The sequence below is a fragment of the Antedon bifida genome, chromosome 4 (assembly GCF_963402885.1).
Source record: "Antedon bifida chromosome 4, ecAntBifi1.1, whole genome shotgun sequence".
Classification (NCBI taxonomy): domain Eukaryota; kingdom Metazoa; phylum Echinodermata; class Crinoidea; order Comatulida; family Antedonidae; genus Antedon; species Antedon bifida.
In genome coordinates this window covers 7,773,252-7,790,491 of record NC_136229.1, presented here as the reverse complement: position 1 = coordinate 7,790,491, position 17,240 = coordinate 7,773,252, and the positions used below count along the sequence as shown (strand labels likewise).

The 17,240-nt window shown below is 31.9% G+C and overlaps 1 protein-coding gene across 1 annotated transcript; it reads left to right on the top strand.

Moving 5' to 3' along the window:
- The first annotated feature begins 597 nt into the window (after window positions 1-597).
- On the top strand, window positions 598-11,669 carry LOC144839149 (PR domain zinc finger protein 14-like). The gene is made up of 9 exons (XM_078694461.1): window positions 598-623; window positions 5,131-5,468; window positions 7,116-7,187; window positions 7,331-7,542; window positions 7,952-8,113; window positions 8,553-8,664; window positions 8,877-9,106; window positions 9,851-10,148; window positions 10,906-11,669. Exons 1-9 carry the CDS (start codon window positions 598-600, stop codon window positions 11,163-11,165), a joined length of 1,710 nt encoding a protein of 569 aa, XP_078550587.1. The 3' UTR covers window positions 11,166-11,669.
- Window positions 11,670-17,240: the final 5,571 nt, after the last annotated feature.

Below are 17,240 nucleotides of genomic sequence, written 5' to 3'. Positions count from 1 at the left end.
ACAAACAGTATAACTTAAATTACACTCTTCCCTGGGTAAACGAGTTTCTAATAGCAATATATCTAATTTCGTTACATCGAAACATTGCTTACGCTTGTGTTTGTGCATATAGAAGGATACCGGTAGATAGTATAAGGAGATACCAATTAAAATACTAATCGTTTGCATTGTCGGAATTAGCCGACCGACACCGTGAACAAAACTTCGAATTAGTTCCTAATTTAACGCCAAAGAAGTAAGAAAACAATGGCTTGGTTAAACCAGCCATGTAACTAATTCCTCTATTCATACCAGACACTTCTGTACACAGTACTTCAATGTACAGTTTATGTAAGCCAGATCTTTCTACCAAACTAAATTGCTGTGAACACGCATGCGCAAAGCTTTCGACGAATTAGATGAAGTGTGTTTCTAGCTGGGAGATTCTGAAACCTTATATATAAAGGACTATTATGTTCTAATTATATGATAATCTTCGATCTTTGAAGCATAGTCACGTTAATTTCTACAATACACATTTTGTAGTACAAAAACACCTAGTTGATCGTCTGCCACTCTGTCGTCTGTAACACCTCAATAAACAACCATCAATATAAGATGTCTCTCCTTCAAACTACTCCAAGGTAAGACACTTTTTTTTTTCAAAAATAATATAACGCACTGCTCAAACAGTATTTGTTTTAACATTTTCAAAAGTGTAGCGGTACCGTAGGAAAAAACTAGTTTACACAGTATAATTATGAGTTTTTCTCTTTTTAATCTCTGGTATTCGTTATTTCCCGTTAATAAAACTATTTAAATGAAACGAAATTAGTATAGTGACTGTATTATACGAATAAGAATACTTTTTCTCACATGGCCAATGAAAGTAGAATTTACAATGAAATCAGGTTTAACCAATGTTTGTTTGAATGAGAATACACATAATTATGAAAATTAAAAAAGATAGGAAAGATCATAAAGAAAGAAAAAAATGGGATGTCGGTATTTTACTTTTTGTAAAAGATCATGGGTACAACTTTTGGCCTAATTTATTTAATTTCCAAAGAAATATACATGTAGGCCTAAACTATGTATTCCATTCAAATGAATTTTTCTTTAAATAACGTAATGTTTGACTGTAATTAAGTATAAATAAAGAATTGTAATAAATTTGATTTATATTTTTAAAACGATAGCATTAAATAACATAATATTATTGCTTTAACGGTAGCTTTAAAATATTAAATATAAATAAATAGGCCTATTTGAATTTAAATTTTAAAAGTTTAAAATAGTTTTATCTTTACAAATAGGAATAGAATTTTTTTGTGAAATTAAGTTAATTTATTCATTTACTAAGTTACCGGTATTGTTTTTCACTTTTCAGACAAATAAAAGTATACACATAATTGCTATACGTCCATGTTTAGAAGTTACAAAAAGACCATTGCCTTTGAATTTTAACCAGATATATTTTTTTCTTCTGAATAGATTTAAGGTTTATTCACTTATCATTCATTTATGCATGAGGTTTCAATTTACTAATATTGGCTTTGAACCTTAGGTTCGTAATATAGGTTGTTAAATCTTGCAATTTCTCCCCTAATTTTTCCTTTTAATATTAGGCTTATTCACTTATCAATCATGGCGTTTATGCGTTAGTTTTTACTTTAAAACTTAATTGCATGATAACTTTGAAATTAATTGTTGAACAGCATAATGCTACTCAGATAATCATAGTTGCAAATAAACACGCTTTAAAGAAACATTGTCTCATTTCCTGAAACAAACTATTGTTGATTTATCCACATTAAAGCGTATGTACATATTTTTTATAATCGCTCCCTTTTCTGTTGGTTGGAAAATGATGTAAAGGCTAAATTCAACGAAATCTGGTACTCTATTGATATTACAAGAAATATGTACGTCATTCCTTTACAATAAATTGCTGTTCTCATCAGGTATTCCATATCTAAAGCTCTGTCCACACTATCAAACTAGTTTGACAACAATGTATGTGGTGGCGTTATGGCCAAATATGGGAGTGATATGACATAATCATGTCCATATATGGGCACATCACCTTTTGGTCACATAAAGTTTAATAGTGTAGACAGAGCTTAATATACCAGATGTAGCAACTGTCTATACTATAAAACTAGTTTGACAAAAAAAAATGTGATGTGCCTAAATACGGTAGTGAGATGACATCGTCGTATCCATATAATAATAGACACTCAACATAAAGTTTGATAGTGTAGATAGAACTTAATGCATGTAGCCAACTTGAGATTTTTAACCGAAATGGTGAGGTGTTATATCTGACTTTGTTTTTGTTTGTTTTAGTTTTATTTATCAACTTATGACAGGGAAGAGTAATTTCACTTTCATGGCTATGGATAGGCCTATTTTGTAAATTACTATTATTTATCTTTATATTAAATTCTGTATGTATTAAATGAATTAAATTAAGATAAAACATGTATTTTAAATAGTTTTGAATTATCTAAAATTAACGAATCAATACAAGTATAGATAACATTTAGAAAAGCATCCTTCTTGAAAAAAGGAATATCACCAAATATCATAAAAACAGGGATATATTCTGTTAACAGTTATACAATCTAATAAGAACAAGTAGAATATAAATTATCATACGGGTAATTTTATAGACCAAATTGACTATATAATCATTAGCCTTTGATGTATACAATATCTCTCTATGTAATCAAGTGCAATAATATAATTAATTTTGGATTACATTACACGACACCATTCACCAAAACAATTATTATAGTGTGGTAGATATCATTAATGTAGAATTATACACAGTTATTGTTTGGGAGAAGAAAAAAGTATAATTATATCCTATAACGGTATGATTAAAAAGCGTTGTTAGATTAAAATAGTTTTTCATTCACCGACTTCCAATGCAAGTCACTAATGCGTTGGAATATCATTTAAGGTTATTTAATTTATTGGTGTCAATATAATTACCCGTACCTTATCGTATTTGAGACTTAATTCGAATGACAACAATGGAAAAGTGTAATTCTTGAGTAGAATGACAGATATTGAATCAAATAATTACCGTAACACAATTAACAACACGACGATGCGATAATTATATAATTAAATATACAGCTAAATCGTTGAAATGTTGTGATGATATTACAGTAATAATATGGTAAAAATAAATTAAATCAACGTAATGAGTTAAATAACTGATAGAAATATAATCATTGCTGACGAAGGAACAGTGCTTTCCTACAGCCGACGTGTTTTGTTCGCTATTCATCTTTAATAAAATCCACTTACTGTTCCTATAGGCCTACAGTAGGCATACATCAATGTTGTCTTTTTCTTAAGGCACTATGCAACTGTTTTGTTGAAAGGCATATAAAAAATATCTAACGATATTATAGTACGCTAACTGTATCAAAGAGCGGGAGTATAAGACCTATGGAAGCACGTTTTTTATATAATATTTTCTAAAAAGTAATTGTTTATCTTTGTATTTTTGTTAGTGTAATTTCTTCTTTTTATTGTTTACACGTTGATAGAGTTCCTTTATTTGCGTTTAAAATGATTTGTAATAAAAATTATGTTTAATTTATATAATATATAGATAAAGAATAAAGAAAATATAGGCCTAGGTATACTTGATTGAAAACCTACAGAGCTTCAGCAAATCAATTTAAATCTAAGATGACAAAGTTTGCTTAAGCTAAAATATATGCACATACAACATTGTTGCCAGCCGGTATAAGAGTGAGAAATCGACACCTCTGGAAGCGATATGTTAAGGGTTTCATTCAGTATATATGTGGTTACTGATTGAGTGTTAAACATGAGATTATTCTATTTAGCAAAGCTAATTATATCTTATGAAAATACGTGATTATAAATAATAGTTTATGTAGTGTAATGAATCTTGTTAAACCTTAACTATTAAATTATTCCACGAACGGCCTTCCTAAACCCGCGTACCGGACCCTCTGTGACAACATAATTGTTTAACGCTAACACGAATTACAATGTGCTTTAGCGGTTACAATACGAAGTAATTAAAATGTTACGATGAGTGGTAGTTTAGCAAACAACTAGAGGACAGTAAACATTCGTAGACAATGGAACTGGCTCGATCTCCAAATAAAAAAGAAGGTACTAGTTTGTGTTCCAACATCATCTGTTGCTAACTATTACTGTGTATTAATCGCCTGATAAAAATATAGTTGGTCTTTACCAGGGCTATTTGGGAAAGACTTATAATATGTTTGTGTATGCAATAAATCAGTGTGATAATTAAAAAGAAGTTTCTTTTTCTTATAATTTCATAACAAGTAGTTGGAAAACCTTGCAATATATTTGGGAGTACAGAAATAGAAATAGATATTCTAATTATAATACTAAGAGCTTCAAAAATTCAGTTTTTAAATCTATCATGACTAAATAGTTTATTTCGTTATATAAAAATTCTGTTCTACGTTTAAATGAAAAAAATAAATATTTAAAGTTTAACAATAAGATCAGTATTTGTGGTAGATATACGATAAGTATATTTTAATTTAGTTGGGTTGTTTGTATAAAAGGAAAACATATATTTAATTCTAATATCTGAATAGAAGGGACAAACTAAAGTAAATGATATTCATCTTCAATTGCTTGTAAAGCACATAATTTGCATAATCTTTCATTTCTATTTATACAATTCCACCTTCCTTTTTCAATTTCAATATACATACAATACAAATGGGCACTGTAAGGAAGTAGGGGATTGTTTGAACATTAGGGAACTAGGCCCTCTTCAGATCTGAATAAAACCATAGTTAGATCTTTCTAGTTCAAAGAAACGAACCGAAATGATGTTATTCAATATGATTTAAAACAATAAATACATGCAAGTTTAAAAGAAAGTTCAGAGTACAGAGCCCAATGGATATGTGGACATAGATAATTTAAATTTAATTTAAACAGAGATAGATGTTTATGTTAACATACGTTATACTGTACGTGTACATGGAGTGGAGTGAAGTGAGTACACAAAAGGCTTTTTCTCCACTAGTATAAAATGATTATGATTGGTGAATGAAATCATCCTCATTATGATATAAATCATTATTATTTTTCTTGATTTTTTTACACTAGTCTAACTCTACGATGGCCCCCACCATTCGGCAAGCTGTTGAGCAACGACGACAGTCGAACAAGCATCCCGCCTCAAAATCATCATCTGTGGTTAGCACCAGAATTTCTACGACCACCACACCGTGCTACGATTGAAACGCCAACGTACCATGCAACTCGGCCTAAACATGTTAATGTCGATAAAAACAACAATCGAATAAAAAGTATAACAGAAAGTATGCAACCGCTACGATTTTCTTTCACTCAAGAAGAACTTGACACATCTCTGTATGGATACAGTAAAGGACAGATTGGTTGGACCGGACATGCACTGTCGGGCCTACACGTACACAATCCTGGTAGGTACTTAGTTACAATTCAAATCAAAACATTAATTTAAAGCTCAGGTACAGGCATGAATTTTAAATATAATATCTGGTTAATTGTACATAAATCAAATATTTGTAACAGAAATCAAGACGAAAAAACATGAATTTTCCTTAATTATTATGGTCAAATACAAAATTTGGCAAAATTCTACCATAAAAACCAGGAAGACCTTTTTTCAGTAGTTAGGTAGTTTAACTTAATGTAATACCGGTAACATTTCTGGTGACTCCCTAGAAGGTGAAAAAAGATGGTGAATATACGGTGGATAATTTTTGCTATAGCATGAAAATAAAAATCTGAAGTTGAATAAAAATACCAGAAATGTAAAATTCAAGTTATATTACCTATATTTAGTCATCAACATTTTTTACCACACCATTTATTTTTCATAGCTTTTTAAAATGCTTCTCTATTTACAAAATTTGTGTACAAAAGAATAGAGATTTTACTGTGTAATTTGAACTATCCCCCCACTGATAAGAAAGATTTTCAACAAGCTCGTGTAACACAAATAAAATCCCAAAAATTATGAAACATAGGGCTATCGATAATTATTGGAATGTATGATAAATAGAAATTTTTTGCCCGCACCTGGCCTTTAAAAACGCGCCAATTTCAGCTAGAATCAAACTCACGCCTTCTAAATTTAGTATAATTAATTGTACGGAGCTTGCTATTAGAAACAAAAAATAGTATTGGGAAAACTGCAGACTTCATGGTTAATTTTTATTGTTTAATATGTTATTTACTCGTTATTCATAAGTATTTTAGTTACATCACATATATACAGTAAGGTCACGTATTAGAAAACTCACTCATGAGACTGAGGCTAGAAGTCAGTGCTGTGAAAAATAAGAACAATTTGTCTGAGCTTGATGCAAGTGTTAGATGTTACTAATATGCCTACACATTGAAAAAAGAAAATAATATTAACCTATATTTTGCAATGCAAATGCATGGTAGGAACGAATGTCATCCAATATGATGATGTGTGATTAATTGAAATTTAAAATCTAAACCAATCTTGCTTCCTGGCAGCAGCAGTGACAGCAGCAGTAGTAGCACAGAATGATACAAATTACATTGGTTTCTCTATAACTAGAATAAGTCTTGGTATTTATTTGTTCGTTTATACAAACCAGTAAGGTATACCATCAACAAGGTTAACGATAGATTAGAAAAGGTATAACAAAGGGATGTTAATTTGAAAGGTTTTCAGGGAGTACTTGTGAGTAACACGGTCAACAGTTAACCTATTATAGCGTGCACAACGGTTCTAAAGGACACAATACGCCAAGTAGGCATTAAAATAAGGTCGGTAAAATCAAAGGATAAACCGATGTTGCCTCCAACCAGAGTACGCATGCCTTGTAATTTGCGATTTTACACTGATTTTGATACCATTATATCATTAAATACACTGATCGTTATTGTGTTTTGTTTTTCAAAATATAGATTACACATTATACCACCATAACTATTTTAAGCAGAAAGTATTTATACCTAGCACAATACTTTTTCTGAACATTCCTTACGAATAATAACTCCAATATTATTATAATATAAAACAACTTACAATACTATTTTTGTTATTGTTTACCTAATTATTTCTTTAGCGATAAGAAAAATCAACACATCTAAATCGGCCGTAGACCACATTGATATTTCACAGATGGAAATACCAAATGGTAAGTGTTTTATTACATTTTTCTAGCTTTATTTTTTTTATCTTTATGTACGTTTATACCATAATTTCTTAAGATCTTCAACAATAACTACCTTAATAACACTGACTAAAGTGGACAATATAATAGGCCTATCTAATTTTTAAAATCCAATGTTACTAATTTAAAATATGATGTGTGTTTGTCGTTTGTTTCAGGAGTGATCATCAGAAAGACGTTAGTAGGTGGAAACACTCACCATGGTGCGTTCTGTGACAAAGCAATGACGCCTAAAGGCACTAAATTTGGTCCGTTCCGAGGTAAAATTGTACACCCAAGTGAAATTAAAACCACCGATGATAATAGTTGTATGTGGGAGGTAAGTTTAAATTGTATAAGGTGAGAACCAAAATATCTAACATATAGGCCTAGCGAACATTGGCTAAAGACATGATAACGGCAAGCGCCAGAGTTGTTTTTTCACGGTGGCATTCTTAAAATGTGTAGGCCTATCATACAACTACTAGGCCTGTCTTCCGTGTGAAGCTGCTATGTAGCACACTAAAAAATGTCTTTGATCAAGCTTTCATTTCTCCAACTCTGCACAACAAAAGGTATCCCGTGGCCTGTAATGATCAGTACACCAGGAGACGATTACCGTTTGTTTTCAATAAAGTAGACCTACCTACTGGTCCAGGCTTCTATGACCACCCACTACTACCCTATTTACTCATGATGGACATGTGCCCAATAATCCGTTTAAATCTACAAATTCCGATCGATTTCAGATATTTGTTGAAGGTAAATTGAGTCATTTCATTGACGGAAAGGGATGCACCGGATGCTGGATGGCGCTAATAAACAACGCCCGCTACGCTCAAGAACAAAACATGACAGCGATTCAACAAGGAAACGATATCTACTACGAAGCATGCAAAGACATACCTAGGGTAATACAAAATCAAATAAATTATTTACGAATTTGCAATGAATTTATGCGATGATAGTTCAACCTCCCTTCCTTCCTTTCACGCACATATTGTGTAGTACCAAATCAAACACACAATACATTTGAAATCATGAAACTGTATAAGAACAAAATTGGCACGGATTATGATACACCTACGATCATAAAGACGAGTTTTTTTATAAACATAATTACTTATGAGCTAATGCGTACGAATACAGTAACGGCACTAAACGTTATACGACCGAGAAGCACAGGGCCTAGAACCACATCTTTAAATCACTGTTGTTTGGGGAGAATATAAACACAAATAGCATAGTTAATTCTGTACAGCATACCATAGAGATACGTAAAACAGTCACGGTTTTTTGCAACCTTTGTGATACAATATTTATTTTCATTCCCTTTTCTTATTTTTCCAGGGCTCTGAACTACTAGTTTGGTACGGTGATTCATACCTGCAGTTCATGGGAGTACCAGTGTCACTCAAAGCGATAGCAACTTTGAATTCTTTAGATGATCAGAGTAGTGACAGTAAGTTATATGTTTCTAGAAAGCAGTTCATAAGTTACATAAACTACACAACTACACATTATAGAGAAACTGTACCATATTAGCTAGCTAGCAATCTATCATGGCTTAGAAACAAACGATATTCAGAGCCGGTATATCGTGTTTTTTTTACTTTGACTTTTTGAGGATCATAGATGACGGTATAACAGTATAGGAACTATTTGTTTTTCTAGACAAGGAAGGATTCAAATGCAACAGATGTGGAAAAGTATTCGCTTACCAGTATTATCGTGACAAACATCTTAAATACACCAGGTGTGTTGATCAGGGCGACCGGAAGTTCCCGTGCCATCTTTGCAGACGATCTTTCGAAAAAAGAGACAGACTTCGTATTCATATCCTTCATGTTCACGAAAAACACCGCCCTCATAAGTGTAATGTCTGTGGTAAAAGTTTTTCACAGGTAAGAAATATTATGTCACAACTATATTTTCCGACACTATTTTTACTATATAATCTTTATTGTAAAGGAAGGCCTTAAAAGCAGATCTTAGATTTGCAATTACAGGCATATGCAACAACTTGTTTGGTTATTGACAAAATTGCTCAATACACAATTTAGCATGAATAAACATAATTATAAAACATTGTTCTTAATATTAATTAGGCTTAGTGTTATTATTTTAACAATGTTGTATTATAAAAATATTGTTTATGTTGACGCATGCCTAATATCTTATTATAATAAACGAGCTATATAAATAATTCAATATTAAGGTTATGTTATGTTAACATAAAAATGTTCATATACGGTCAAATATACTAGTTAGCAGAAGGCATCTTTTTTTTCTATAAATATACATCATAAGGAGGAGTTGGATAGCCGAGTGGTTAGGACACTTGACTGTCATACAGATAGACCCGGGTTCAATTCCCGACAACTCCCAGTCTACTCAGCTGTAAATGAGTACCTAGTTGAAAATACTAGGGAGAAAAAAGGCAGCGTGAAAAGGAACTGGCCACCCTACCACATAATGCCGAGGCTTAGTACTATGAGCTCCTAACAGCTCATTCCACTACGTTCAGAATGAACACGGGACTCACCTTTATCTTTATACATCATAAAAGCAATGACCTAATATTCTAAGGTGCTATCACGTACTACATGAATATTACTAACATTATAATTCTTTTATTTTCATTTTAGTCAAGCAGTTTAAACAAACACCTTCGAGTGCACAGCGGAGAGCGCCCATACAAGTGCGTGTACTGCAGTAAGGCGTTCACAGCCTCTAGTATCCTAAGGACTCACATTCGTCAACACAGTGGCGAGAAACCATTTAAATGCAAACATTGCCTCAAATCATTTGCATCACATGCAGCACACGACAGTCATGTACGCCGAACACATACAAAGGAAAAGTCGAGCGTCTGCCAGTTCTGCGGCAAAACGTTCACCCAACCGTACGAACTAAAATTCCATATCAGTACAGGTGTACACACAGGTGGGTCTAACACTAACAACTAGATTTCACTACCAAACTTGTAACAAACATACTAATTATAGCCTACAAATATTTTCTTCTAACTTAAGTTATGAATAATCAGTAACAATTTCTTCGTCATACTCCGATCGTTTACCTGATTTTTACGTACTTATAATTACGTGCAGACCTTCTACAATGACTTTGTTGTTACAAATGACGCTAAGTGTTTCCCATGACGTATTTCCGGGATAGTAATTTTGCTGGTTTTTTAGTCCAGCCGTAAATACAATTTGACCTTAGGTCCTGCGGCAGGTTTCGATAAGTATATTACCTAAAGTCCACGAGATTTCAAAGAGAATTATAATTGATCTATTGCTTTTAACAATTAATTGTTAAGAAATGCTAAATATTGTATTTGTTCCTGGTTTGATTTGATTTTATTCAGGTTTCAACATAAAATTACAAGACAAAAATAGGTGTCCTCTTAATACTGGAGTTAAACTATTTATGATACAATATTTTATTATGAATTATATGAGGTACTGTAACCAGAAATGGCAGGTTCATCTGTATAGCATACGTCCATATTGCGGTTAGCATTTCTGATACTGTAGGATACTGCACTATTCCATAATAAATTATTACTGTTTTATACGTGTATAACTTAATCAAAATAACGTTCTAATTAAGAATTACTGGGTCGGACAAATTAATCCACTTCATTATTCAAAATTATCTTATTAATATTTATTGATATAATTTGTTCTTTTAAAAGGGAAAACACCGTACAGTTGCACGGAATGTGGAGACGAGTTTGGTACATCATCGGCACGTGATCAACATCGCTCAAGCATGTTGTGTTCAAAAGTTGGTGCTAGTCGAAAGTTACACACACTGGATGATTTACCGTCTGGACAAACACAAATCCATAAAATTGTGAACGCCCTCACGGTACCGATGGTCTCGAAAAACGACTGTATGGACGCTATCGCCCAGAATTTTCCTCACACGTTTTTCCCTCAATCTGTCAATTAAAAACAGTGCTGATATTGTGCTTATCAATGAATGCATTAGATTGAAATACTATTTAACACATTTGTACAGAACAATGATGTATAATTACCGTACTGTACCGTATCTAAAGAAAACGTAGAATAGGCCTCATTTATAAAAGTTGTATATTTACTAAGACTTACTTAATTGATTAACATAAGAACAGTTGTTTCATCAATATTTATATGTGTATAAAAAATGGGCACAGGTCTATCAAATAAAGGCCTACAATAGTCATGTAAATAAAGTCAGGAAGAGTATATATCATTACCACTACTTTGCAGACAGATTAGAAATGTGAAATGCGGCTGAGTGAGGGGTTACTGGTGTTGATATATTATGGACACTAACCTTGTGTTTTGACGGTATTTCAACTAGTTTAATACACGGACACAATATTTCATCTTGATTTGGTTGTTGGCGACATTCAACCTTTGGCACTTAGAACGCTGCCTGATGACCGTCGTTGGTACTACAAATAACAATGAATATACAAATAATTAATAGTGTGGTAAAGGCCACGTCAATGGTGGCGATGGAGTGTTGAATAAAGTGCGAGGCATGCGAGGCAAGGGGCATGCGAAACGTGCCCAAAATGTGTGTAAGGCATCATTTTTATCTTTTCCAAAAGTGCGCGGTATCTAGTTTACAACTTTAAAAGTTTGAGGTTTATCTTAACGTGCTAGTCCTACTATGCTATGATATTATATAAATCAATTATTTATATTTTTATAATAATATCTAAATAGATATTGATATGTTCCCCATAAATGGCTATTAGAAGGTACTCCCGCTTTAGACATTATTTGTTTTAAATAGAATCTTTATAAGCTCAGGCCTTTTCTCAAGATTTTAGCTATTATTAGCATTCATTAGCTATTATATGCATTACCATGCATATAACCTCTTGATTCTGTCAGGATCTTTATTTATTCCTTTATTTATTCTTTCCTTAGCACTATTTTGTCCGTCAATTATCTTGATATCAGTTTCATCTAGCTAAGTCAATTTTTCAGAGTATATTCCTTATGGCCAGAAATCGATGTGGTTGTGTTGACGGTGCGCAATCAAAAATTTAACGAAATCACGTTTGTAATCATATCTTCACAATCATGAATCACTTTTAAACAAAATTTGGTACTCATAAATTTCAGGTCATATTTCATCATATGGCAATATAATTACGTTCGTAGCGCATATAACGCATGCGTACGCGCGCTTACAATTTTCAAAATTGTCAAAATTTATTTTCGATGAAATTAGAGTACGTTTCAGGCAATTTTAAGCGTTTAAAAAATTTCCATGAGTGCGCAGATTTTTGCACGCGCACTGCGCGTTATACGTTAATGCGCACTCTTTTTGTCCGATTTCTGTTGTAAAACCTTTCTTTAATAATATCATCATATTTTATTCACTTTTCAACACGAAAGTGCGTTATACGAGCACGTCAAAAGTGACAGGCTACGCACGTATAAGTTAACAAAATGGTGAAAATATGCTAAATTTTAAAATTAATATAGATCGTGAGAATGCTCGGGAACACCTATTTTTTATTTCATTTTCTTGAAGTGTATGTATCTTATGTATGATTTATTATTAAATTAAGGGAACAAAAGTTGATTAAGTCATAATTAATTGCATATTAAATTAAAAAAAATTAATTTCGACAATCAAACAAATTATGACATTTTCTTAAGCCAAAATAACAAACTTAACATTACTTTCTTCCTTCAAAAGTTCATATATTAAAGTTAAAAGTATATAGTTTGACAGTGCATCATTTTTTTACAATTTGAGAGATGTCATCATAGTAAAAAATTATAATTCATTGCGGTATGTAGTAATCTATCTGCACCAAAGTGGTTACTGCATAGTAAATACACGGAGGCATTTTTCTACAACTTTTAGTCAGTTATGTATGGCTCGGTGGTCTGTGCGCGTGTCTATGGCATTTAACGTACCGAGATCGAGTCTCACCTTGGGAAACAAAATAAGATTTTTTTTTATTATCCGTATTGTTTGTTCAAATTTATTTCTTAGTGTATAGATTATACACATGATTTATAATGAAATCTAGATAAAAAGTAACTTATGTCTTTATTATTATGTAATATGAATATATTATAACAAATGTGGTTTATGACATTATACGCAAAGGGATCTTTGATCGGATTGTGATACCGGCCATTGTATTCGCGTTATCAAGGTCCTATCATATATTATAAATAATTAAAGATTCTGAGAAAATCAATCAATCAAAATATCATTTAAAAATCAATTATCTTTATTTAAATCAATGTATATAACCTATAATTCGTCATAGTGACGAATTAAATCTAGTTATTATTATTAGTGATGAAGGAGTTTTCAATATTTTAATTTCGAGAAATTAATTTTGTATAACATTTTTATTAAGCTGTGTTTCACTCGACTCATGTTGATACAATATCCAAAAATCAGGGTTAAGTTATGTAAATACTTATCTGCTGAACCTATAGGTAACATGCCTATATAATTAATTATAATTAATTATAATTAACTTACACTGTTCACATATAGTTGGCAGTTCCCTGGTACAGAACAAATCATGCCAAAAACCGCCACGTCGATGATTTAAATTGGCACAGTCTTCATAATCTCCACTGGGTTCTTGGGGTGTGTCCCAATCTAAAAGACCACAAATAAAATCAAGTATTTCTGTTTAGAATTAATGAAGTATTGTTAGTCACATATTTGGCTGCTATAAGTTGATGATACATTTGAGTTTTCGTAGGACTTCGGTGTTCTACATTCATTGCATAATGTGTAAGTCTATTTGTAAGCAAAGATCGATTACTGTGATAAGGCCCATTTACACTAGGGCGATAACGATCGGCGATAAATAGATAAACATGCATTTTTCTTGAATAAAACGAAAGAAATTAGAACAGTTTTCGTTCTAGAACTATAGGATAATCATGTATGCTGTATTGATAAAAATAATATTTTTGAAAATCCAATCAAATGACGTCATGATCAATAAAACAATAAAATCGTTGTATTGTAACGATATTATTGCTCTTACTAATCATGACGTCATTTGATTGGAAGTGTGGAAATATTATTTTCAGCAAAGGCAGCATAGATGATAATCCTATAGTTCTAGGATGAAAACTTTTTAAAATTCTTTTGTTTTAGGTATGAAAAATGCATATTTATCTTTTTATCGTCGATCGTTATCGCCCTAGTGTAAATGGGCCTATAAGATGGGCACGTTTTACAACGTTTGTTATTATTCAATACTAGTTTTCCTTATTGCTTCTATTTAAAAAACACATATCCAAACTATACAAAGGGTAACAAAAAGGGGTGTCGATCAAAGAAAACATTCAGATTAAATCGGCGAATGTTTGACTGAGCGACATCATATTTACAGCGGACACAATTGGTCTAGGTATAGTTATACACTGGAGACAAGAACACAACGACTTCAGTCGGCGTTGAAATCAAGAACGTGACAATGCAAAGGATTGCTGTCAATAAAAGAAACACTGGCCAGTTGCATGCATATTATGTCGACGTAAATAAGCATTTGCTTATTTTGTAACGCTGTGGGTGGCCCGCGCTTTGTCGGCAAGATACATAGAACGTTTGATCCCAGACTGATTCAAGTCCTTGTGTTCCTTTGTCCATGATTATACTTTTATAGCTAGTTCTTCTTCCCGACACCCATTCAAATTCACCATCGCTATCTGCATCAACGAGGCCAATCCAAGCTCTGTGTATTCCCAAAGATTCAAGTATTCTATCTAACCACGTGTTTTCTGCTTCACTGGTAACTTCAACTAAATCCCCATTGAAACTTTGGCATATTTCTCTTCCGGAAGTCCACGTAGCAAGTGTTTCTATGATCCTGTAGCATTTATAAAAATCGACATTGTAATGCCATCCTTTTGGACAATCTGAAACTAAAATGAACTTCAAAATGAATTATTATTCTGGAATGTGCACACGGTAGTCTAAACTTTTACAATATTAATTATACTCATATTTTACTAGGTCGGCTTCATTGTGGGAAAACAATAACAAATATGTCTTATTAATGTATAAGTACCATTATGTTTTTCTTATTCGGCTCCACTAACGCTGGGGCGGCTTTAAATGTGAAAGGTGGGCTACGATTTTTTAGAACTAGTAGTATTAATTAACTTTATAACGTCACATTAGTATTGGAGTGTATGTGGGTGCCAATAACTGAAGTTTTTGAATTTGTCATCGTGGTGCTTGAATATTTCTCAGCCCAAAACAAAAAATAGTGGGCTTAAAAGACAAAACTATCCATTTAAATGAGACGATAAACAGTAGTTATTAAATATGATTCCATCCTCTAAATGCTGTGTTCAATGAGATAACAAGTAATTTATATATATTATTTTGAAACTCACCATCACAAATGACGTAATGTGTAGCAACCAAAATTGACAATAATATTCGTCCTTTTGTTTTCATTTTTAACAGAAAATTAAATATTATTACTTGGTTATCTTTAGCTGGCAGGCTATGGTATACGATGTATAAACTGTTCGCTCTGTGAAGTATAAACAGGAATACACAAATAAACACACAGTGTAAACGCCTAGTGTTGATTGACTACTGTTTTCTTGTTACTGGTAAACGCACTTTCCTTAAATTAAATTTTTTATCGTCTACACGTCAAAGAAGAAACATCTTTTGTATCGATAAGAAATACTACACTCCAAAATATGTAGGCTATAAGTAAAATATTCTATAGTAAAATATTATTTAATTAACGTTTCTTTACGTCGTTAGAAATGTCAATGTCAAAACAATTTAATAGCATTTTCACCAATTTCCGACGCAATAACTTACACTTACAACTTGTTATTATTTACTTAAATTAAAATTTAATGAACATTTTATTATTTGTTACGTCTACAGTAGAAGGTAAGGTGATGAGTGAATGAACGAAAATAAAGATTTATTAACAATTAGATTATTGATACGCGGACAGCCATCAAGCGAATAAAGCCTGTTTTCCTGTCGACGTTATTCAACGCTATCATTAACAATAATCGGCAATCTTCTCAAAGACGATAGCGTCGAATAACGTCGACAGGAAAACAGGATTAAATGAAAATTAAAAAAGAAAACAAATATTTATTAATATCAGCATTACCTCTCTCAACACGTAACTTATTGATTAATAATAGTAAACAAGATACAGACGTCTCTATGATGATTTATCTGTAATCTGTAAATTTTATTTTTATTGCTTTTAATGATATCCTGTATTTTTGTTGTTCTGTTTTGTTTTTGTAGTTATATATATTTATTGTACAGTTTACGTATTATATATTCCCATACAGATCTAATTAATTAATCAGTTTACATTTTGTTTTGATGTTATGTATTGATTTTTAGAACTTGTTGGCTTTGTTTGTAATTGTGTATGTAAATTGGACCATTAACACCATTAACTGATGTGTGCCATCGATATAAAGGTGATTCCTATGAATAAATACATAAATAAATACTTACCCCAGAACGAATTTAATATTCTTTCTGATTTGATATCCAAGTTACAAGCGGTTAGTTGTATCGCTTATGTTTCAGTCGTTTCCCATAACTGAAACTATGGCTTTAATTAGAAATTTATTAAACAAATTGTACAATGAAAATTACTGTTATTGATTTGTCGATCTTTGTAATTACTTGTAAGGTAAAGTTCTAACTCAGAAAATGATAATACACTAAACTTTTTCCTTATGTCCCCTTTTTGCTTCCCAAGGATAGGCGCTGCTCACTCAAATACATGTATGTTTGTCAAATTGTTTCAATTATGTTAGTTCATCCTTAAAATTGTTGATATGATCATATTTTATGAGAATTATGTCTTTGTGACAAATATTTGAGTAAAACAAACACAAAATGGTTTAAATTCTGGTAGTATGTTTAAAAATTGCACATTTACTATCGGGACAAGCTCTTTTATACGCGTATAAATTAATTAAATATTCTACTTTTGAATTACTATGTTAAACAAATTGATGATTCCTC